A 24,799-nucleotide genomic window follows, 5' to 3' on the forward strand; every position below is an offset into this window, starting at 1 on the left:
AAATACAAGTCAGTAATATAACTTACCAAGAATAATTCAATATCTGAAAGAATACAGACATCAATGTAAACAACATTATCACACAATCAATATCTCTTTCAGCTGCCTTCGTGTCTACTGGCTGTGAGTAGAAGCTCACTACAGAGTATACAATACATTAGAGATATTAGAATATCATAAGATATTCTTGCTGTTGGATCATAACATCTGTTTGTGTATCGACAGCAGATAAACATACAAAGTCCCTTCGGCTTCTTAAACATAATTTACAACAATTTGTGGGACACATTTCCGCCAAAAGAGTAACACTTAAAAATATGAAGACTTTAACTCCTTTAACTCTGCTCCATTGTCCCATGTGGTGCTATGCAGCTTGACTTTGTCACTGATGGTGCAGAGAGTGGAGGTCTGGCTCTGAGGGGGGTCTGGGTCAGGCAGCTGCCACTCAATGAAGACCAAATACATGAGAGAACCTAGAACCCCTCCAATAGGTGGTGCCACCAGCGGTACCCAGAACCAGTAGTTGTAACACCTGGAGAGCAGACACCCAGATCAACATCAGAAAGGAATCTAGATGAGAGTTTCTTTGTTTGCCAAGTGTATATTATTCAGCCACTGAGATGTGCCTTCTTTTGATTAATTTATCAAATTTTTATTTTATATTGATTTGATACGGAAATGTGTTATTAGAAATAGTGACAAACCAAACAAGAGGTTTCCAAACACTGCACCTAGAGAGATACTTTTTTGTCTCTTTTAATTCAGTGTTTTGGTTTCAGGGCCCATGGTTTGATATTCGTTGCAGGGCATTATCCACAGGCAGAAACTCAGATTAACCCATTGTTCCCCACCTGCCTTGATTCAGGTCAGTCAAACAGTGAATATCTCCTCACAATTGGTTACCTGTACATATAGTGTGTGCGTTGAAAGTAAATCCAGTGCTAATCCACAGCCTACGCTCTGTAAACCAGTATGTTGCTAGCTATGGTGGACCCCCTTTGTTAACATACCCTTTGTTTACATACCAGTTTACAGAGCCTAGGCTGTGTATTAACACCAGATTTATTTTTCAGCGCACACACAGGAGATATCCACTGATTTTGACAAAATTGGTTTTGACATCAAGGGTTCTCCAGAATCACTAACTCCACTATAAACTTGTATCTGTGAGATTGCCAGAAACATGCTGTATGTGTAAATACGTTATTCACAATTATTTCCTGACACTTTACTCATAAGAGATTTTTGTCAGGGTCATGAATTAGCCAGCATGTGTTGGAGTTATTCTGCCCCCTAGTGTTATTGACTATTGAATACAGCTTTAACTACATTAGATCAGGAACAAAGAGTTTTTAACAGCTAAAAGATATAGGATTATAAAATTATATCCAGCATGGAGTCATAATCAGATGTTCAGTAATCAGCTGACACCTCATGTTCCTTTGGTCCTGCAGACTACAGTTTTGCCTGATCTCCTATGACATCAGTGATATTCTGAGATACACAAGGCCTACGACCTGTAAGGATGGCCAACAATCTTCTTCATAAAATGCCATCTTTCATGAATTGTGTAGCTTCCTCATCAGTGACACCTTCACAATGTTTAATACGACATGTGCATTCTTAAGTTGTCTGCCTGTCAAAATGTTTAATGATGTGTATATGCAATTTAGTATATGGAAGATAAGATGCTTACGTGAATACTTCAGTGCCCCAGCCTGCAGTCAATGTGAAGAGGCGTGGCCCCAGGTCCCTAGCAGGATTTATTGCTGCGCCACAGTTACCTGACATTGACATGGAGATGCCCAGGACGATCACTGCTACTATAGCAGGAATCAGCTCAGGGGGAGCGGGCGTGTTCCTCTTTTCTCCCAAAGACAGGATGCACAACATCAGCATGCCAGTGCCCACTACCTGATGAGAAGTGTGTAAGCACAAAAATGCAGCAATTACGAGTTCAACAAAAAGTAACAGATGATACAGTAGTGATTTAAGTTTAGATGAATCCTCCTCCAACTGACCTGGTCAAGGAAACTTCTGCCCAAAGTGATGTACTCTGAGGGATATGTGGCAAAAATAGACGCGGTCTCATTTGGGCCATACACAGTCAATACTCCTCCACTGAACTCCATTATAGCATCTGAGACAGAAACAGAGGGAATGAGGCAAACAACCAAAACAAAACAGACTTGCAACTGAAAAAAAGTTCTCCACAGTTAGCCTACAGAACAACTTAATACTCCATGGGTGTTGCAATGGGGTTGACATCTACTGTTTATGGACTGTGAAGGCCATAGCTATTGATTCACATACAGTAATTTTCATAATCAAACCCTTTAGTGTCTTCTCTTTCCAATTGGTCTTTAGGATTTGTTATGTTTCTCCACTCACTTATTCATGTCTTTGCCCCCAACGTTGGCACATGTCTGTACATTTCAGCGATAAGTGTTTAACGTCTAAGTAAGAAAAACCATAGGGGCGCTGGAGTGGCGTAGTGGATAGAGCGCATACCATGTGGACTGAGTCCTTGTCGCAGTGGTGTAAATCCGACCCGTGGACCTTTACTGAGTGTCATCCCCCTCTCTCTGTCTCTTCATTTCAACTCTGTTTCTCTCCATACTATCAAATAAAGCTAGAAAATGCCAACAAAAATTATCTTTAAAGAAAAAAATAAAGACAAACCATAGTACACCAGGTAGACAAGTCCCGATGCCACATAGGCCCCCAGTAGCTGGGAGAGGCAGTAGGGCACCAGCCTTCCCCATTGCGCCTGGCCTAAAGCACAGAAACTTAGAGTCACCGCTGGGTTCAGGTGAGCACCTACAGACAAAGAAAGGAGATGGGGCAATACAGGAAGGCAGTACAGAGACAGATACAAGTGAATTACAGCGAGAGACATTGGAAGGTAATGAAATCTCAGATTACTTGGAGCCATATAGTGTGTCAGCTGTAAAGAATTGTTGTGTCCCGGGCGGTAGATAACAGTCCCTCATAAGCTGGACAAGGCCTCTTTGCAGAGAGCGCCAACTACTACTGTAATAAATCTAGATTGCTGAGATCAGTGGATGACTGCAGTAATGGAGAAGCCATAACTCAGAGTGTGAGGAAGCAAACTGAATTCTGATGCTGTGTTCTACTATTTATCTTTTCAAGGATGCAGTTGAGATTGTGATATTTTTCTTATAGTTAAAAGATCACACATTGTGAATAGTCTGTTTTCCTTTTTAGAGTTATTATGTTTTGTTTTTGTTTGTTTCTTTACATTACATGTCATTTAGCAGACGCTTTCATCCAAAGCGACTTACAACTGGAGCACATATTCATACACCGATAGTAGCAGCTACCCATGCAGGGTGCTGGCTAACTATCAGGAGACATTTAGGGTTTGGTGTCATGCTCAGGGACACTTGGACATTAGGCGGTTTGTTTGTTTGTTTGTTACCTGTGATGCCCTTGGTGAGATACATCGCTGACATCACTCCCACAGAGAAGGCCATGTTGACCGATAGAAACTGGCCTTTAGTCTCTCTGCTTGTCTTCACCTGCGCGGCAGCAGAGCAGCCGAAGAGCTTCACGACAAAGAAAAGAGGGATAGAGTGAGAGAGAGACAACGGTCGGCCAATAAGGTATGAAATCTAGTGTCAACTTCAGGAGAACCAAAAGCTTGCCTTCTATGACAAGAACATATAGAGAGGACATTTGTACATTTTGTTGAATGATTAATCATTTATAGGTAAAAAAAAAACTACAGTACAAACTTATCAGTTATGACAGGCTTATTTGGGGTCGTTAAGATGTAATTAATTCCATCCCCCTCATGACCTTTGTAATGAAAATACATTCCATTTCTTATCTACGTGGCCATAAAATAAACAATATGACCCTGAACCCCACTGAGAGGATAACTAAACAAACGTCATATCTCATTAAAACCATAACTTCAGTGAGGCTTTTTCCGATGATGGGCTGTAAATAAGTATGTGTAATTGTTGTGACTGTATAATTACAGGTTGAAGTAACATTAAAGCAAGGCATTGCATCATAAGGATAAAGGCAATTAAAGCTTTTGGTGGAATGAAAGAGATGCCAGTGAACTGATGCCAGGTTGAAGGCCTTTATGGACAATCGGTAAAATTCAACCAAGATCGTGTCAATTAATTAATTTTTGATATTTTATGGTGGCTAAATTATGTTCAGAAGTTAATTAATGTGTTGTATACATGAGACTTTCCTTTATATATATATATAAAAAAACAATAAAACATGATGTTGTAATATTGCCCTTGTTAAGCAGCTTTTCGTTGTTATGCCCCTCGTGCCTGGAATAAGCTTCCAGAAATGCTGAGGTCGGCTACCACTTCACAATCTTTTAAATCTGGTCTTAAAACATTACTGTTCAACACGGCTTTTTAAATAACCTATACGTCTATATGTATTGCCTGATGTAACTTTTTTATTTCTATTTATGTATCTTATCTGTATTGTTTTTTTTTATCTTCTTACTTAAACGTTTTTTATTTTTTATATTTTTGCATACTTTTAATTGCAGTAACATTTCAAAAGTTTCTGTTTGTTTTTGCAATGACCTATTTTTTTTTTATTCTGTAAAGCACTTTTAATTGCATCTGTGTATGAATTGTGCAAGAGATTTGTTTCAAACAATATTATTAACCTGAAATTTAAGGACATAATAAACAACCTGTTTAACATGTCCTTTATATAAAATTAAAAAAAAATTAAAAAAAATCCAAATAAATCAAATTGAAAAGTAACATGGTAAATGCAAAGAAAGATCAAAAACTAATCTTGTAAATGAAGTCAGTCTACATCTAAAAAAACTACGTTTAGAAAATAATTTTAAAAAATCTGTCTGCTTTCCTGTGTACACTATTTGGGGTTTTTCACTTTAATTTTATTGTGTGTCACTTACCAGCAGGATGAAAGTTCCCAAGAACTCAGCCATGCACTCTCGCACCAGGGCATTCCTCACTCTCAGAACACGTGGCTTCAACATTGCTGCAGCTAAATCCTTCTTCTCATCTCACACTGATGGTTTAAGTGAAGTAGTTGTCAGTGCTGATTCTGCAAAAAGGTTATATGTCAGAACTTCCACCTGAGCATCTGAGAGACCTGTCAAAGCTGTCCACTTATCTGCCTTCTCTTACTACACAGCTGGCCAAACAGTATTGGTCATTTATTGGGGTGTTGACACAACTCAGGATTGGCTGGTGAATAGAGCATAATTTGCAGCAGCCGCTACTTATAAGAACAGAGGCCATAAAGAGATTATGTGTTGAGCAGTGGCAGAGGGCAATAAACAACTGAATATACAGTAGATTATATAGAGCAGAAACCAACAGACAAGTGACAAATTAAAGGAAAAACCTGGGTCGAGGTTTACTCAGCGACTTAATGTCTGGTTTCACTTTACTTATATTTAAGCTTAATTAATTAAGGAGGTTTGAGTAATGTTATAGGTGCTTTAGGAGATTATGGGGGCCATATATGAAGTGTAGGGCCATTTACAAAGATTCTAGGGGGTTAATGTAGTATGGTCTCTGTGGTTATTAATGAGGTTCCAGTGTATTCTAGGAGTTTTAGTGGCCGTAGAGGACGGTGCATATTTGATTATGGGTCTGTATATAATTGTTTGTATAAAGTGTGTATTCTTTATTAAAGAACCAGTACTGATTAGCTGTGTAACACATCTAATCAATACAATCTGCGAGGTGTCCGGTGGAGCTGACGGCAACAATGAGCTCATAACAGCCTCAAAAATTGATAATTGGCACAGGCAGGAATTGATAAAGTAACATAAAAACATAAATGGGTGTCCCATTCTCCAGATGGGCTTGATCGGGTTAAAGCCAGGCTGTAATAGGCTTACACTTCCTGTACTTCCTTCACACAATTGTATTGAGGTATACTGGTTCTTGTCAAATATAAGAACTTATTACACATTCACAATTCAAATTAAAATCTGTTTGCAATTGTTTTCCTAAGCAAACCGTAAACCGTAACCATTCTACTTTATCACAATCCTCCATAAATCTGACTGCAACTATTCCTATCCAATAAATCTTACTTCAAATAGTCTTAGTGACTCTATTTAATATATCAATATTTGACTAACAATAAGAGTTATATTGATAAGGAAATAACTCAAAGAAGTAAAAAAGCACATTTACAAAAGATATTAGGAGTCGTGTGATGAAACGTGTCTCTGTGAGCGTTAGGCAACATGGTTGATAGGGATTACCACTTATCATCAGCAAGCAAGATGTCACTATAAGTCCTCTCATTGAACTCTGGACTCTGGATGGATTATGTATCACAAATAATTACTTTGTATAATAAATATATAATTGCTGATAATTTTCTGAGTGGCCCATCACTGTTGCACAGTGAAATGGGTTGACATCAAAGAAGATAAAGCAGATAATTTGACTTGTCAAATCCAGCCTTCGTTCTCACTGGGGAAATGCTTTGATTTCTGTCTTAAACATTTTTTTTGCTGCTATTTCATCAGAAAATTGAGATTAAAACTGAGATTATAGGAATATGTAAGTGATGACCATCTCTCCGTAAAATAAACCTTGACATGTGTTGTGGAGATGGCAAAAGCTGTATCTACAGCAGGAGGCATTATCTTATCATATCTACTTTTGACAAGTATCACTGTTTTGTGGTCACCTTCACCCCAGGGCAAACTGATAAAAGGATAATAGAATATCACACTATCTCCCTCTGCTGAACATAAGAATAAAAAAACATTACGTGAAAATTAGGATTTATTAAAAAACCAATATAAACTATATATGCAGTTATCTTCTATTTACAATATATAACAACATGTGTTTCCATCTACAGGTGCAACTTTGATGCTTTTCACTGACCAAATATCTGTTACAAAGGTTCAGGTTGGGTCGACTTGGTACATGTATGAGCCGTCACTGTCAGTGCACTTTCATCGTGGCTGGTAGATACATATCTCAGTCCTTGAGGTAAATGTAATCCTGTAGAATTGATCTGGTCTTTAATATTATATTTTCTTTAGGACTGTTATGATGATCTATAAAAAATAAATGGCTGAATTTTTTGTATGACAATGGGTCCGAAATGCTCACTTAATTCATGTCACGTTAAACAATGCTGTCTCTGATGGACAGATTTTTAGGTTCTTGTCCATCATCAGTCACTGAACTCAACAATCCTCATTTTTCCAGATTGCTTGGAAGGCGACGTAGTACCACGTCCACAGGCCCAGAGGGCAGTCTTCTGATCAGAGTCCAGGCCTCCAGGCGTCTCATCCCCACCATGCTCACACCTTCAATCTCCACCACCTCATCACCGGGAAACACCTTGTCAGCAGGACCTCCTGAAGGGGAAAGTACATTCAATAAAGGGCTTTAATGACCATGCATGTTTAGAACATATTTTATCAAATCTCCAGGAACTAAATGGGTGTCTTTTTCTTAAAACTGGGTTAAAAAAACAACCAACAGTCACATTATGTCTCTTGACTTTACAATTCATTTCTTTCAGTATTTTATTTGGCAGCAAACTAGATTTACTAGATAACTAGATTTTACTTTATTAGAAAGCAAATAGAAAGAGAAGTAAAACTGACACCTGTCTTTATATTACTCATACATACTTTTGGTCTGGGGCTTTTTCATGGTTTTAGGCTCTGATTAAAGGAAATAATTGTCTAAATATTTTAGACAATTATGTGCTTTAAATATATTTTTCTAAATACAGTATATATAGTTTAGATATACTGTATGTCAACATGACTGTGATCCATAACCCATAAACATGGTTTTCTGAGTCACGTGTAGAGGGGTTTGAATACTCAGCATGAAGTCCTGATAGTCCAGGCATTTTACGCAAAAATGAGGGTCAACCTCACACCAATTGCAACAAAAGCAAACTCAACTGACTTTGTATCCTCAATGTGTCCTGAATGAGGGAAAATGTGTAAAGGAGTAGCACGAGTGGAAATTTTACAAAATTGCCTAAATATGATCCTATTATAACTGCTCTTTCTGATTGATGTGCCATTATGATGGGAATTACTCACTTTGTAATAAAAGCATGCAGCTTGGTATACTTGTACAGTTTGGGGCCCCGGAGCATTTGCAAATATGGAGCCATCCCAAATTATGCATCATAACTCCTGAACCAAACATTACAACACATAGCAGGTGATGTCTACCCCTGTGTGTTCATGGTCATGGATTACAATGATACATCAGAAACTGCTAAGGTGAATAGTAAAGGGTGAATTCAATGATGTTGCGGGAAATTAAATCACAGTATTGGAGCATCTTGGTGTTATTTTAAAATGTTGTATACTGCATGAACATTGTGGAGAATCTTATAATAATTTTGTTCATTAAAGGAGAAGTAAGCAATATTTTTTTGTTAATATACGTACATGTTAAATCACTATATGCTTTTATGAAAAAGTGAGTCATTCCCATCTCATTGGCATAATGGCGATTTTGGTAGGATCATATTTAGGCAATTCTCAAAACTTTCCACTCATACTATTGAGGATACAAAATCAGTTGAGTTTGCCTTTGTTGCAATGAGTGTGAGGTCCAACACCAATTTGGGATGAATTAGAACGTTGATGGCAAACAAGATCACCCAATGATAACAACTGAGCATTGTTTTTTTACCCAGGAAGATCTTCTGCACGGTGAGCGGTTTGTTCTCCAGACTGGAGCCTACACCTCCCTCCAGGCTGAAGCCCAGATCCCTGCTGTTCTTCTCCAGACGCACGCACACACGCTGACCTGGGAGAGAGCAGCCAAAGAAGAAACTACTTTAAATGGCTGTTTATTTAGGCTGTCTTCTCAGGCCTCTGGTAAAGTATATGACTTCTCACCTGTCTCAGTGGACTGAATGTGTGTTGGTCCCTGGTTACTTGTCTGTGCTCCTCCCTTACAGACAATGCTTGACCCTCCTCTCTTCACGACCACCACTCCCATGTCCCGAGTCTTTGCTCTTCTCAGGATCCTCAGGGCCTCCCAGTGGGCATAGCCACACAGTGCTGTGCCATTAATGGACAATACCTGGTCCCCTTCCTGTATGGAGCCTTCCCGGGCTGCAACACCCAAGGGAAACACTTTGTGAACCTGAAAAAAAGAAAACATCGAGAGACAAATGAAGAGGCTAAAGCCTTTGCATTTTTTAAATATTTTTTCAGGAGATTGGAGATATTTATTTACGGTGATTGGCTTGTTCTGGTCCACGCCTCCTGCCAAACTGAAGCCCAGTCCCACTGCCACCTCCTTGTGGAGAACCACCACCTGCACATCGTTATAGTCCTGCAAAGAGGGAAGGTAGAGGGGATGAAAACGAAGATGTAGTTACACTTTGTGACTTGGGGGGGTCAGCGATCTTGTAGAATACTTGATGTCAAAATCACTTTCTTTCAAAATCAATGAATATCTCCTCACAATCCACTACCTGTATATACTGTGTAGCCTCAGTTGTGTTAATACACAACCATACCAGTTTACAGAGCCTAGGGTGAAGGCAGCCCACACAACATATTGACAAAAAAGTGAAATTGACAACAAGCGTTCTCCAGGAATCGCTGAATCCATCTTTAAGTGGCTTTCATAGTAATATCATAAGCAGAGGAAATGCTTTAATAAATTAGAGTCAGATTTATGCTGAGAGAGGAAAGGGGGCTGAAAAGTAACAGCAAAGCATGTAAAAAAAACCAGTGATGTCCAGCTGTTTTTACCTGCAGAGTGTTGTCCCCCAGGCTCCTCACATCCTCCAGCAGCCGGTCAAGCTCCTCACTGGGCAGCACCGACACATAGGAGAGGGCCGACATGTCTGAGCTCAGAGAGGCAGTCCTCCTGCCTGAAGACTGCCACTCATCACTGTCATTCTCTGACTCATAGTCAACTCCAGCAAAGTTACACAGATCTGAAAGACTGGAGGGGCAGGGAGGGAGGATGGGGGTTTTGAGAGTAAAAAGCTGATCAATTGTTATGAGAAATATCTATTAGAAGAAAAAAATAAAAGAAGTACCCACCTGACACAGAAGCTTTTGCGATCCGACTGGCTCATGTTACTGGTGATGGTCACCGAAGACTCTCCCGAATCTGAATCATAGTTTGAATCCTCATCCCTTTGTGTACTTGCATCATCATCATCGTCATCATCATAATCATATGCATCATTATTCCAGGCCTTCATCTTTGGCTTCAAGCCGGCTACCCAGGCGTCCATGTCAAACAGCTTTTCCTTTGCATGGGCTGTGTTGATATCCGGAGAGAGGAGATCAGGGAAGTTGCCGTGGTACGAAGTGGCGAAGGGACTGGGGAGAGGTGACGAATCTCGTTCTGGAGTTTCGGCAGCTTGTATGAAAACAGAATCCATGTCATTTTCGCCATCCGCAAAGGTAGCTGTGTTTTCCGGTCGGGGGGTAGGCGATAGAAATGGTAAGTGGTTGGGAGTGTTTATTGGAGTCATGTCTTCATCAGGTGAAGTAACCCAAGAGGAGGTTTTTTTCTCCACGCCAGCAGGAGTGTCACTGGAGTTGGACGCTGGTGAGAATGGGGGTCTCTCGCTTGCCTCGTTGGGGCTTGAGACTTTGTAGAAATCTGTCTCATCTATGTTGTAGTTTCTATGCTGTCTTTGAGCTCCTCCATGTGGTGGGATTTCTAGTGTACTCTTGAGTCTGGAGTATTTATCAAAGTCTTCAGCACAATTTTCCCCAATTTCTTTTCTTTCATTTTTAACCAAATCATTGGCCTCCCTCTCTTTCCTCCCTAATCTTAGTCCAACCTCGTCCACCGATAAAGACCTTTCTGACCCCAGCTTCTTTCCTGCTTCTTTCACTTTCTCCTCAGTTTGATCACATGCCTCCCCTTCCTCTTTCTCTCGTAAGACTTTTGTTGACCCACTTATTTTCCCTCCATCACGAACCCTGCTGAGTTGTGTTGGTACAGAGAGGGCCCGCCTTGGCATCAGGATCTGTCCCGTAGCCAAACCCTGGGTTCTTTGTGACAGAGCCTCAAACTGACTGATCTTTTTTCTCACACTGGCTGCAGAGGGGAGGCCTTTCTTCTTCTCTGTTGCTTCTAGTGTGCTTTTCTGCGGATTTGACTTGAACACATCTTCATCACTGGTGCTACCCTTCATTTGATCATTTGCTCCATCGTCTGCCTCTATTTCCTGCTCTCCAAGCCACCCAGTTCTGTCTCTAAATGTCCCATTCATGTAGCCCCTTTCCTCTCCGTGGTCTAACCTGCCCTGATATTTACTTCCGCTCCCGCTCATCTCATTTAATTCAGACAAATCTCTCAAAGAACCGGATCTCTCCTCCTCCTCCGAGAAATCATTTATCTGAGCGGTTTCAGTAATTCCTTCCGCGTCCCTTACAGATCTTATTTGAGCTGCTAGAGTGCACCTGGTCCTCGCTCTATCCAGAGACATAGTGCAAACATCTTCTAAACCACTGCCCGAGCTAAGTCCCCCGTCTTCTGGATTTCTCACCGGGATCTGTCCTTGCCAATGTCCCCCTGAAATTCTTTCTCTGGTCCTGCTTGTCCCTGGGGAAAGGGTACTTTCAGAACTCAAAGCGTCCTTTTTTGTCCAATTGAGGGATTTCATGCTCTGCACTGGACTAAAGGGGCTCCCCTCCTCTGATGAGGAGCGCCTGGGGAAGGTCCCCCCTGTGGTTGGTTCTTTGCAATTGGACCCGTAGAGTTTCTCTATCCGCTCCAGTATACTCTGACCTCCTTTAGACCCGAGTGAAGTAGCTGTCCCTCTGGCACCAGAACCTTGTCCAGACTCAGACCTCAATTTGGAGGGGAGAGAATGCCCCCTACTGACCTTGTTCAAAGTCTCACTGGTTGGACTCACTGGACTCCTATACACCTTCATTGAAGACATCACCCTGTCCCTCACATCTTCAACTCCCGTCCTTCTTTCATCCAAGCCTCCAGCCTGTTCGATGATGTCACTTATTATTTTGGTTGACTGCGTGAACATGTCGGCCCTTGTGCCCCGATCCGGGTTCCTCTCCCCTGTTCTCCAATCTAGACTCTTGCTTCTACTTGCAAGAAGACGTCCCCTCAGCTCCGAAGGCGTCCCCTCAGCTCGGCTCAGGATTTCAGATGCAGGGTTTCCACTTCTGTCCGTGCCGAAATCTGTGATGGTTTTCACGGCTGTGTCATGCTGATGACCAAGGATTTTTTCATCTTCCTCTGAGTTAGGACCATTTGGGCCAATCTCTGTCCCGTATCTCTCCCTTTTTCCAAGTTCCTCAGCTCCCTCACTCTTCTCCTCTAAAACAACCCTGGGTTTCCTAACACCTGGCCTGCGAGTGAGACTGTAAGAGGGAGAGTTTGCTGAGCGGACAGTGAAGTTCGCTCCTGTCCTCTGCTCGTTGTACTCACTCGCCGGAGTAGGGAGCAAAGACAAGTCCATTGTCTGAGAGTGGTAGATTGAACTTGATATTTAAGCGACTGCAAGCAACTGTCTTTTAGACTTTAGGGTCTGGAAGCTCTGCTTAAAAAAACAGTAAAACAGTGGTACAATTACAGTCCCAAACATTTTGATATTTCAGTGACCCTGACGATTCACCGTCTTCTAGTCAGACTTCTCCAAGTCCCTCTGCCTGATTTTATGTCCCTTGGAGTCTTCAGTTCCCCAGAACCTCTTCAGCGAACAGCTGCCATTTCCTGCCAAGCATAAAAATGAACAAATTTCCAACCTCAGTACAGATCGGGCTGGAATGTGGTAGAGTGGTTAAGGACAGTGAACACACCATGTTACAGAGAAGCATGTGGTGGACAGTGAAGGGTGAAGTTGTGAAATGGGCAAAATAAATAAAAATGGGATAGCTAGAGCACAAGAGCCATATAACCAAAACGACTACAATATAATCACTACAAACTCCCGTCAGTTATGTTATTTTGACACAAGACGTCCCTGCCCTCCTAATGTTCCCCACACACTGACTTAATGAGCCCATTCACAGAACAGTGTGGGACTCAAATAATGCTCTCTGTTCTACACACACACATCATAATGCTGTTTACACAAGCAACATACTCAGGACTGCCTGTCAGCGTCAGCTGAACCTGAAACAAAAACTGGAAATACTCACCTCACAACAATCCACCACAAAAAAACAAAGGCCACAATCAGTCTGTGTGTGGCACGTATCGGTATCATAGTCAAAGAATGACACCATGTGTCACAATTGATTCAAATGATTCAACCAGATAAAGACGAGGACAAAGTCACTTCGATTTACATACAGCCTGCTGAGTGAAAGATGAAAAATGGCTCATCAGGGATATCTGAGTTTAAAGCCATACACAACAGGCATTGTCAATGGGCTAGTGAATAATAAAAAATAAAAAACTTTGATCATTATTCAAGCCGGAATTAGAATTGAATCATCTCTATTGACAATAAAGAACACTGTTGATTTACTGTACAAATAAAACGAGATAAGGGAGCTGGATAAGCAATGCCTGTATCATTTTATGAAGTGTTGGTAACAACCAGCAAGTAAGTCTCTGTGGTGCTTCCCAGGGCAGGTGATTCTAAGTGTCGGTTTACAGAAACACCTGTTCTGCCAGGTCACACAAGCTCCCATCTGTGTTACCGGGGCAACACTGCACAGTTTACTTTAAATGTTGACGAACAGCTAGAAAGACACACAAGCGCACCCAGAAATCAGCCCATAAAGTACAAATCTACTTACTCAAAGTCACATATTAGCTTATCAATCCACTCACCCGTTCACAAACATAGCTTACCTGCTCTAAGAGTTACTTCTGTTTCTTTTGTCCTAGAGCAATGTGCATTCACAGGTTCATAATGAAGGCTGCGCTCTGCAATGACATCAGCTCCTGACTCCTCTCTCTCTCCGTCTTCGTCTCTTGCCATGAGCTTTGCATGATGGACTGTGTGCAGTGACGCAAACCTGCTGCACTGGTTTATCCTCTAGTCCTCTCTCTCTTCCTTTTTCTCCTTCCCTCTCTCTCGCTCTCTTTCACGCTCTCCTCCCCCTCCCATTGTTGTTTTCTCCCTCTTTTCCTCTTCTCACAGGGTAGCATTCCTGACTACAGCTCAATGTGACACCCACTAAACAGCTCAGCAGGGAGTGCACACACAGACAGACTCACACGCACACATGCACTCTCTCTCACACACACACACACACACACACACACACACACACACACACACACACACACACACACACACACACACACACACACACACACACACACACACACACACACACACACACACACACACACACACACACACACACACACACACACACACACACACACACACACACACACACACACACACACACACACACACACACACACACACACACACACACACACACACACACACACACACACACACACACACACACACACACACACACACACACACACACACACACACACACACACACACACACACACACACACACACACACACACACACACCCTGTCCAAAATTAAAACTCCGTCTGACATCAGCACTTCGTAGCTCAAGGGAGAGGAGATACAGTTCAGATAATTGTGTGAACCAGAACAAGAATGACATTTCCCAACACAGGCTCCACCTTAGGCAAACCTGAGTCTTATAATCTGGGTTGAGCAGGTATCAAAATACATAATAACAGGGCAAACCTTTAAGTGGGACCAGAGACCACAAAGAGCTCATGAAGTCCCAGAAATACCAGCAGATATAAATATTGTTAGAAAGTACACCTCTCAAGTGACATATGTTCAACAAAACAGGGCCCCATTACAGACACACATGTTGAGAATCATGTTGTGGGATTGTAATGTATGTGGACTGAAGGGGGGAGAGAATCTGGAATGGCTGATTGCACAGAAGAAACGGAAGAAGAAAAAGAAGTATTGTTTGTGGGAAGACTGGATTCTGCAGAGTGGGAAGCTTTACAAACAGCCTTTGAGACATTGATGCACATGAAGCAAGATAGAACAATAAAACAAAATAATTACAAAATACAAGTAGGCTACTTACATGCTTATGTAGAGGCTCACGTTCTTCATTCTGCTTTTTTGCATGCACCTGCTATTGTCTTCCGTTGAGAAATAGGAAACTGTGGTCACCACATCAGTACGCTGCAAAGCTAAACAGGAGACGTCTTAATGTGACTGTGTGTCTGTCAAAATCCAGTTAACTGAGGTAGAAGCAATGACCTGCCAAGTCTTAGGATATACTAATCATCCAATCAATGAAAAGCTGTACAGTCAGAGGGCTGCTAGGTTGCATGGTCATCTCAGGACAGAGATAAGTCTGTGAGTAGGGTTAAATAGCTCCAGTAAGACTCCACACAGACACCCACCCTTGTCCCATGACAGAAGAATGGTACTCTGTGTGTATCTGCAGAATGGATGCAAATCAATGTCTGGCTCACACAGACACGCTGGTTCTTTAAATTCATGCTTTAGGCTGCAGGACAAGTGATTGCGAGAAAGGGCAGAATATGGTATTTCATCTGTAGGTCACAGTGGATATAAATAGTCTACAGGCAATGTAGCATTTAAGCAACACAAAATGAACAGTAATGTGAAAAAAGGGTAGGCTTAATGAGCGACTTAGTAGCCTATCTTTGTTTTCATGTGACTGTTGGTGCTTGAAAATGACAGGATTCACTGGCCTTCATATTCTGTCCGCGAGGCGTCTCCTTAACGTTCGTGTTCCTTTGTTGGTGTGTTGTTTGTTGGGCTGGGTCGTGGTGAAGTCACCTTCGACAGCAGGTGGCAGGAGAGGCAGGCGTAACGTCAGACCTTACGGCAACCACTCCCCCTAGCTGTCACGTGACCACCGCGGAAGTCAACAAACCAGGCGGCGAAATGTAACAACTAAGCACTTAACTTTACTTAACTTTGACTTCCTCGTCGTATTTGTGTCGCTTAAAGTCAGCTTCATTTGTTACAAAAAAAGCGAGCACTTTGACGAAACCGTGTGTCGACTGTTGGATGTAGGCCTACTTTGAACCGTGGTTTATTCAGCGTTAGGTCAGGGGAAACGTTTCAAAATGCGGAGTGACTCTCTTCTCTCGAGCGTCAATGTGGTGCTTGTAATGGCCTACGGGAGTCTGGTGAGTCTGTTTCACTTTGTAGCAAGACGAATTTGACTAAGGGCTACAATTCACGATGGCAACTATGTAAATGTTAAAAACCTCAAGAGCCCACAAACAGTTACAGTAGCCTATATTGTTACCTAACAGTTTAAAAAGTGTATATACATATTGTAATATCCTATATGTAAATCAGTTACATATCATTAAAAACTAATTGTTTAAAAGAGCCTAAAAGTCTAAAATAAATCAATCTAAAAATAAGAACATGTTTTCTGTGTTTTATGCCTGCATTCTCTATCAGTAAACGTTGCTAATGCTTTAACAAAGATTCACTATGTTCTAACATTTAAAAAAAGGAAACAAAAATGTGTGCAAAAACATTTTTGCTTCTTTATTTTTATTTTGTATTATTTTGTTCTGTTAATCCTGTTGACTACACTTAGATAAACACACTTTTGATTTTCCTCTAGGTGTTTGTTTTACTGTTCATCTTTGTCAAAAGACAAATTATGAGATTTGCCATGAAGTCTCGGAGAGGGCCTCATGTTCCCCTTGGCCACAATGCTCCCAAGGTAACACACAGACACTATGATGAACTAGAAGTGTGATGCAGATGTTTCACACACTAACTATTGCATAAAAGCTGTCTGATTTCTTGTCTGTGTGCACTGCAGGAGCTTAGACAAGAAATTGAAGCCAAACTGTGCCTAGTTCAGAAAATCCACTTTGAGCCTCGTCTGCTGTGCCCAGATGATGACCGGCTAAAGAAGAGAGAACAGTCTGGTGAGACACACACACACACGCACACGCACACGCACACACACACACACACACACACACACACACCCACACCCACACACACACACACACACACACACACACACACACACACACACACACACACAGTGTATACACCAGTGTACAGCTGAATCTGTTTATGTGTGTTGCAGGCACCTATGCCTACCTGTACAGGATGAGAGCCCTGGATGCAGTCAGAGACACTGGTAAGCTCTGGCTGTCACTGATTTTAGTTTGCTGTCATCATTATGAAAAACTTTAGAATCCCTCCCTGCTTTTACAATAGCACCTGTACTGTTTGTCAATAGATCTCCCTTTCCGGGAGCTGGGTGGGACGCCCAGCGCTGTGACGGGTAAAAGACTTCGAACATGGCTTCTACAGCTCCGAAGTTCACACTGCTTGTTTAGAGACGGCCTGAGCTCCCTCATAGACACGGTGTTGGACGGGTACAATAAAGCACGGCATGGCGCAGAGGTTTGTGTCTAAAATCTAAGATAAAATCATACACGGACTAGGCTTTATTTATTATTAACCTTATAATTTTAGTTTTTACCATACAGATAATCCTGCTGTATATTGCATGAAACGATGATCTACTGACGTCATGTTCTTTGGTTCCCTTCTTTTTTTGTCCGTAGGATTTTGGCGAAGCAGAATTTTTAAAATACCAAGAAGCTCTAACTGAACTAGCCTCAGTGTGAGTAAACTAAACCTTTCCTCACAGCGTCGCCCCCTCGTTACAGCATTCCTTTGTTTTGTTGACGCTAATCCAGTTACGAAATGTTAATCACGCACCGATTTAAAAAAAAAAAAAAAAAAAAAAACATCAGTTCTTCCCCTCATTGTTTTTTCTTTCCAGTGTCAAGTCTCACAACAACAGCAGCAGCAACAACTCTCCAAGCCATCACCACCAGTCTGCAGCCAAAGACCTGACCAGCACCACGGAGCCCGCAAGCTCCTCTTCCTCCCCCCCGACCCAGACAACCTACCTCACATCCACCATGCAGCAGCGCAGCAAGCGGCCCAGACACTTTCTGGAGCTCAAGAGCTTCAAAGACAACTACAACACACTGGACAGCTCCTTCTGATACTCTACATGACGCCCGTCCAACAGAAAGGTCAAGGGCATGGTAGTGCTGCCGCTGATGAAAGTGCCTACGGAAAGTTAGACGGGTCACATGTCGCCACATTAGTTTAGAGTGGATTGATCAAGACACCTCCTCGATGGACTAACACCTATTGCCTTCAAGAAAGTGCATATCAGACGACTTGACCCAATGTGCTTGACCTAAGTGTTGCTTATGCTCATATCCTGTGTTAATGCATGTACAGTACAGAGTGCTTTAATTAGGTCGGAAAATGACCATTCTAGGGCTGCACCTAACGATTATTTTGATAATCAATTAATCTGTCGATTGTTTTTTCGATTAATCGATTAGTGTTTTGGCCCGTAAAATGTCAGAAAATGGTGAAAAATGTTGATCAATTTTCCAAAGCCCATGTTGACTTCCTTAAATGTATTTTTATGTCCAAAACACACTGATATTTCAGTTTACTGTCATAATAGGATAAAAGAAACCAGAAAATATTCACAATTTGAGAAGCTGAAATCAGAGAATTGAGATTTTTTTATTAAAAAATTACTCGAAACGATTAATCGATTATCAAAATAGTTGGCGATTATTTTAATAATCGATTCGGTGATTAATCGTTGTAGCTCTAGACCATACCTATAGTGAGTAGGGTTGATTTGACCAAAACGGAAGCAGAGCTATGGGGCTATATGCAATAGCACAAGACAATCAGTATTTATTGCACAATGTAAAGGCCTATGCAGACTTGTTACAATTAACCGAACTGTATTTTTGAACATGCTAATTGTTAACAATGTTTGTTGAGAAAAAAAAACAACGTTAATGGTTTGCCTCGCACTGAGAAAAAAAACAACACTGTTAATGTCCCTTGTGTTTACGTCTGTGAACGACTGTGCTGTTCACTTTCCTGTATAATTTGAGCCTTAAATGACTGTTTTACAGATGCCATACTTGATTTAATGAATTTTGATGATTATGTGATTTAATCTGTTCTTTTTGTGCAATGTAATTTAACAGTATTCCTGTGCATTAACACATTCTAAATGTGAGGTATTGCATCAGGGGATGTCTCCTTTTTTTTAGAGGTAGACTGGCCCCCAGATGTCTGAACTATATGTTTCATTTGGTATTCAGGTTTCCCAGGGAGGCATTTTTGAAATGCCAGGGTGATTTTATTTTCTGTGGTGCGTATTGTACTAGTTGCCATCCAAATAAAGCAGTGACATACTGTCGAATCATTGTGCAGTGTTCTTGAATGTGGTCAGCACAACATAGGGATTTATTCTGTGTGTATATGTAGTGTCCAGCAGAGGGTGCTCCCCACTTAGAAATCTACTTTTCTTTGTGTTGCTTGATTCCAGTCAGAAGTCAAACAAAGCATCAATCATTTATATCTGGAAAACTACAAGCACAGATGAGATAAAAGAATGTACTTCATAAAAAAATCTATCAAACAATCTGTGTAGAGTTTTTATTAATATAAATACATACAAAGGAGAGAGTTGTTAGGCAAGAGTCAACACATCACATTCATTCATTTTATATACAAAACATTGTGACTGTTACACACATTACTTGGAGCGAACTGAAATGCTTTACAAGAAATACATAGGCTAATGACACCTTCTATGACGCAATGTCTTCAAATATCCTCTTCAACATGTACAGTATATGTTGTAATTTGTCTTTCTGCTTCTTCATTGTTTCACTAAGTGCCATATTGTTTTTTATTTTATTTATTTCAATCACAGGTTGTTAGCTTTGTAAAGGCTACAGTCAGTATTTACACGTTGAAAGCATTCATACCATTCACTGAGCAGAGTGAACACAGTCATGGATGAGTGACTGATGAGTACAAGGTCAGTGATTTTAACATGAAGCTTTTAGCTTAGTTTGCTACATCTGCTCAATAGTTCTGTTTCCATATAACAACACCAATAAGGTTAAAAAAGTGACCTACACAGGGCAGGGACAGGGACACACTTGCATAAACAAAATGCAGTATTACATGTAAAACCTTAAATGCATATTAGCTGAAAACAGTACGCTTGATGTGTCTACATTCAAGCCGACATACACCCTCACTCATCATGCATATGCAGAGACATAAAGCCCTTCAACGCGCAGTTTTTCTGTCAAGAGTTTCACTCGTTTAAGCGCTTTAGTGTTAGCTTCGATGTACAGTAGTAGTAGCAATTCCAGGAAGCTCGGCTCTAACATTCCCATAATAAAATATTCACGCAATCAGGTGTGATGCTGTTTGGTCTCAGTCGACACTGGAAATGTTTTGGTGGTTCTCTTTTCCCTTCTCTACAAATACCGTATCAGTCTTCAGCACAGTCGCTTCATGACTTGATCTCAATGACTTTGATGAAAGGGAGCGGTTTGTTAGATGAGTTGGTCAGCTTGATTGGTTTACTGAAGGGACAAGAGGAATAAATTAATGATTATATTATATTTTGTGATTTTTGTTGAAAGTACGTAATTTTTTTTATTTTGGTACACCTATACCTGAGCAATAAAAAAGGACCTGTGGGACTTGGCCCATTTGCTGCCATTATCAAGCCTTCGCAGGAGGAAAAAAATGAAAAAGGGCACAATAATTACCTGTAGACGATCTGGGGGTTGCGCTCTGATGAAAGGTAAGAATTTGACCTTTGTCCTCCCAGAAAGTAGTCCATCTGATCGTGCATCTCTCGGTTCTGCACATACAAGAGAGGGCTCAGGTGTCAGTTTACATAACTACAATTCACGTGGCCAACAAACAAACAGACAATGGTTGTGTGATGTCTCCATCTCGTTCATATGTCCTTACTCTCTATGTAGATATCAGGCTGAGTTGCATCTGCTTCCTTCTCTACACTTAACCTCAACCTTTTTATTCTTAATTCCACTGAATTGCCATGCACAAAGCCGTTCTCACCTCAGCCTCCAAGAAAGCCACTTTCTCCTCCAGCTCTTTGATCACACGGTCCCTCTCCTGGATAACCATGCGAGAGTTCTGGAGCTGCAGATGAGCAAACACACACACAAACACACACATACACACAGTCAAACAGTGAGCAAACTCTCCTGGGCAAATATGAACACGGGGGATGTAATAATGTGCTCATGCTCGTCTCACCTGTTCAATCATGTGTCTGACTTTCCTTTGCTGACACTTCAGCATGTCGTCCAGATGGTGGATCTTCTCCTTGAGGATGGCCACCTCCTTCTCCAAATGCTCAGTCCTAAAAATAAACACACAGAGAGTTAGAACACACAACTTGAGATTTTACCGCAAAGTCTATTGAATCTATTGGTTCTGTTTGCGTGTATAATGTGTGTGTGTGTGTGTGTGTGTGTGTGTGTGTGTGTGTGTGTGTTGTATGTGTGTGTGACGTTAAGCTAACCTTTGGTCTCCTTTCTGGCCGTCCTCTCTGATCTTGCGCAGTTCGCGCAGTTCCTCCTCGCGGTTGCGGATGGCCTCGCGCAGGCTGGCGCTCTCGTGCTCCATCCCTCCCAGCAGCCTCTGCAGCTCGTCTATGCGCTGGTCTTTCCTCTCGCTGGCTTCTTCTGTGCTCTTCAACTTCTCATGTTGGTCACTCAGATGCTCCTTCAGCCTGCTGCCTTCAGCCTTTGGTTGAAAAAGAGCTGATTTAGTTTTTTTAGTGTGTGTGTGTGTGTGTGTGTGTGTGTGTGTGTGTGTGTGTGTGTGTGTGTGTGTGTGTGTGTGTGTGTGTGTGTGTGTGTGTGTGTGTGTCTGTGTGTGTCTGTGTGTGTCTGTGTGTGTGTGTGTGTGTGTGTGTGTGTGTGTGTGTGTGTGTGTGTGTGTGTGTGTGTGTTACCTGCAGCCTTTCTTTCTCCTCTTGATGCTTCTTTTCTGCTTCCTGAAGCTGGGCATACAAGCGTTTGCTGACCTCCCTCAGCTTGGTTCTCTCTGCTTCTTCCTCTGCATCCTAATAGAGAAAATAATACAGTCTAGATTAGCATTGTGGATACTATGATATACAGATGTAGCAGAGTCCGAGTCCAGATGGATGGAACTTGAAAATAGCTGTTCACGGACAATCCATATGCAACCCGACCTGACCTGATTTTCAGGTAAAAAAAATGTCCAGATGTGCAGAACCGCTAGCAAGCCTAGGCTGTAATTGCTGCCAAAGGTGTGTCTGATAAATACTGACTTGGCTTGGGGGGTGAAAACGTGTGCTGAAGTATTTATTTGATTTTTTCGAATGCATCAATCTCACTTTGTAGTAGTCTGTTTTCACTTTGACATTCCGTCATTTTGTCAATTTATTGTCAAAAAAGCGATCTGCGTTAAATCTAGTATGATTTAATGTTGTAACAATGAATGTATTATACACAGTAATGGCTTGAAAACAATGTCCCAGTACTTTGGATAGATACTCCTATAAATGATGTCATATCAAATCTTGTTTTCATTTAGTTGGAGCTCAGTGGGATTGGCCTTCATAAATAAAACGGGTGTGTCTGCGTGCGTCACTGGAGCAGTTGGATCGTTACCAGCGCTTGCCTCCTATCGTTTGCGGCGCTCTTGGGAGTCAGCCACAGGGTGTTAAAACAATTAAAACCAACCGCAGTGGTGTTGACTCGGTTGTTTGTACACAATAAGCATTACTGACATGCAGATATAGCAGTAGTGGCTGCTGAAAATGCATCGCTAAACGGGAGAAACTATTAAACGAGAGGCATCTTTGGAATGCTGGGAACAATGAAGGAGGGCCCTGAACTCAGTAACACACGCAGAGAGGGGAACAGTGTGTGCTGGAAGTGATCTCTCACACATTTTAACACACACCCCAGGGTGCTATAATCTACTCTCTTGTGGTCATTTGAAAATGTTCATTTGTTTGTTTTTACATGACATCTTTGTATCTGTTTTTTAACTCCACCCCCCTCCCCCCCTTCTGAGGTGATCACGTTACAGGCATCGCACAAAACACACATTGTCCAGAGGGAAACACTGGCAGGGCTCTATGATGTGCACAAGAGATTTGATATGTGCATTGCTGTAAATGCACGTGAGGAGGCCGCTCACCTGTGTGTTGTCCACTTTAGCTTCTGCTCTGGGCGCTGGCGGCGAGGTGCTCTTTTTGAAGGGAATGCTGACTTTCCACACGTTTGAGTGCGTCTGGACGGAGAAGAAAAGGAAGTCAGCACGGAAAAAGAGTGAAAGATGGAGATGAAAGAGATGGAGGAAATTCCATTGAGCACACACAGGATGAAAGGTTAACAATGGTGAGGGCAGGACAGATGGAAATAGCCCTACCTTGTTTTTGGCTGCCATATGCTCCCTCAGTGTCTTCAGGGAGTACCTTACCTGTGTGAAAAAATAAAGACATTTTGTAAGTTACTGAGATAGTATCATATATTTTATATAATGTTTATTTAAGGATCAAGCAAATGATTAAAAAAAAATCCTTTTGCAAAACATGCAAATTGTTAGATAATCCAGAGCCTGCAGTGTTATCTTGTGTTTATTGCTACAGTACATTGAACTTGCAAAAGACTGACCTCCTGTATCTGTGAAACTTCATCTGACAGCATCTTCAGGCTCTGCTGCTGTTGGTGGCTGTCCTGTTTGCGGGCCTCTAAATAAACCTTCAGCAGGGCAGGGCGAGACACCAATGTTAAAACGACAATGACAACGTGATCACGAAAAAAAAAAAAAAATTCTCACACACCATTTATTTACTTCAGAAGTAACCGCCATTTTGCCACACCCACCTTGATGACCTCCACCTGCTCCTCTGTAGATTTGACCGGTTCAGGGGTCAGACACGTCCGGTTGCTGGCCGGCTGCACAAGCGCAAACGCACGTCCAATGGGCTGGAAATAAGAAAAGGGCAGAGTGAGTTAACAATGGTGCGTGCATGGCTATTGTTGCGTGTCAAGTAAGAATGGGTGGATGGGTGTGATGCGTTTCCAAACAATCAGAGGCAAATTACTGTCAAGTCAATGTGTTTTGCTAACGATGCAGGAGGAGTTGGAGCAAGTGTATGATTATATAATATTGCAATGATACAATGATGTAATGTTTCCAGGACACACGGTATGCATCAAGAATAGACCCTCTGGACTAACTCAGTCTTGTCCTGTGTGAATAATTGCTGTGTTTGTCAAGACTGACAGCAGGTGTCAACAATCAGCAGGCTCAGACATTTAGCAATACTCACTATGGAGAACAACCCATAAACATCTGGTGCTGCCTTGCGCAACTGTGCTGTGCTACTCTTGAGACGTTTTGGGTGGCGTTGTGTGTGGAGCACAGTAATGAAGAAACTGGTGGCAGCTATGGTATGTTTTTGAAGGGGTAAGTGTCCCGATACAGTTTGTGCGTATAAGGCTGGGGTGATGCCTGCGTGAGCAAGTGCACGGTAGCCCGGAGCTAATTCCTAAGGAGCATTAAGAAGATTATCTACCGAGGAACTTTCACATCCGAATATGGCCTGAACGATGGGCACCTTCATTTCACCACCACAGAAAAAAGCTCTGCTGTTTTTTCTTCTCTTCATAAAGATATCGCTGACAATTCTTTCTCATGTCTAACTAGAAATTCCAGTGTGTACTATCTACTGCATTTGACATTTTATTGTAATAGCATATCTTAAACCAGATACTTTGCACTCAAGTATCCATACCATGTATTTAAAACACAGATGAATGTTATTCCAAGCAACTTGACCATCGCTACTCTCCTCTCATCTCTAGGTCTGTTTTTCTGCGCTGGTGTTACAGTACAAGTTATAACCTATAAGTTATCAGTAGCAG

The 24,799-nt window shown here is 41.7% G+C and overlaps 4 protein-coding genes across 4 annotated transcripts in view; 1 reads left to right on the forward strand and 3 right to left on the reverse strand.

Annotated features, from left to right (window-relative positions):
- Window positions 1-309: 309 nt before the first annotated feature.
- Window positions 310-5,014, reverse strand: aqp10a (aquaporin 10a; the record flags this gene model as incomplete). The annotated part of the gene is made up of 6 exons (XM_080039582.1): window positions 310-532; window positions 1,697-1,914; window positions 2,022-2,140; window positions 2,683-2,820; window positions 3,443-3,569; window positions 4,931-5,014. 6 exons carry the CDS (start codon window positions 5,012-5,014, stop codon window positions 310-312), a joined length of 909 nt encoding a protein of 302 aa, XP_079895708.1.
- Window positions 5,015-6,824: 1,810 nt separating this feature from the next.
- On the reverse strand, window positions 6,825-13,917 carry LOC307259586 (uncharacterized protein). The gene is made up of 7 exons (XM_080039528.1): window positions 13,806-13,917; window positions 10,061-12,716; window positions 9,764-9,959; window positions 9,240-9,338; window positions 8,897-9,146; window positions 8,688-8,804; window positions 6,825-7,378 (listed from the first exon to the last, which is right to left on the reverse strand). Exons 2-7 carry the CDS (start codon window positions 12,460-12,462, stop codon window positions 7,215-7,217), a joined length of 3,228 nt encoding a protein of 1,075 aa, XP_079895654.1. The 5' UTR covers window positions 12,463-12,716; window positions 13,806-13,917; the 3' UTR covers window positions 6,825-7,214.
- Window positions 13,918-15,886: 1,969 nt separating this feature from the next.
- Window positions 15,887-19,261, forward strand: ltap1 (lipid transport auxiliary protein 1). Its single transcript, XM_080038909.1, has 7 exons — window positions 15,887-16,147; window positions 16,600-16,701; window positions 16,804-16,912; window positions 17,080-17,133; window positions 17,236-17,402; window positions 17,567-17,625; window positions 17,788-19,261. The coding sequence occupies exons 1-7, from the start codon at window positions 16,085-16,087 to the stop codon at window positions 18,014-18,016; spliced, it is 783 nt and encodes a 260-aa protein (XP_079895035.1). The 5' UTR covers window positions 15,887-16,084; the 3' UTR covers window positions 18,017-19,261.
- Window positions 19,262-19,485: 224 nt separating this feature from the next.
- Window positions 19,486-24,799, reverse strand: part of tuft1a (tuftelin 1a) — a 17,495-nt gene continuing 12,181 nt past the window's right edge. Inside the window, exons 3-12 of the mRNA XM_080038898.1 lie at window positions 23,756-23,857; window positions 23,543-23,629; window positions 23,298-23,348; window positions 23,067-23,159; window positions 21,850-21,960; window positions 21,415-21,638; window positions 21,147-21,252; window positions 20,946-21,029; window positions 20,630-20,724; window positions 19,486-20,440 (exon numbers count right to left, since the gene is read on the reverse strand). Coding sequence (XP_079895024.1) covers window positions 20,368-20,440; window positions 20,630-20,724; window positions 20,946-21,029; window positions 21,147-21,252; window positions 21,415-21,638; window positions 21,850-21,960; window positions 23,067-23,159; window positions 23,298-23,348; window positions 23,543-23,629; window positions 23,756-23,857 — 1,026 coding nt within the window. The 3' untranslated portion in view covers window positions 19,486-20,367. The remainder of the gene's footprint in view (window positions 20,441-20,629; window positions 20,725-20,945; window positions 21,030-21,146; window positions 21,253-21,414; window positions 21,639-21,849; window positions 21,961-23,066; window positions 23,160-23,297; window positions 23,349-23,542; window positions 23,630-23,755; window positions 23,858-24,799) is intronic.

This window comes from Ammodytes marinus, assembly GCF_949987685.1.
Source record: "Ammodytes marinus genome assembly, chromosome: 13".
NCBI lineage: Eukaryota > Metazoa > Chordata > Actinopteri > Uranoscopiformes > Ammodytidae > Ammodytes > Ammodytes marinus.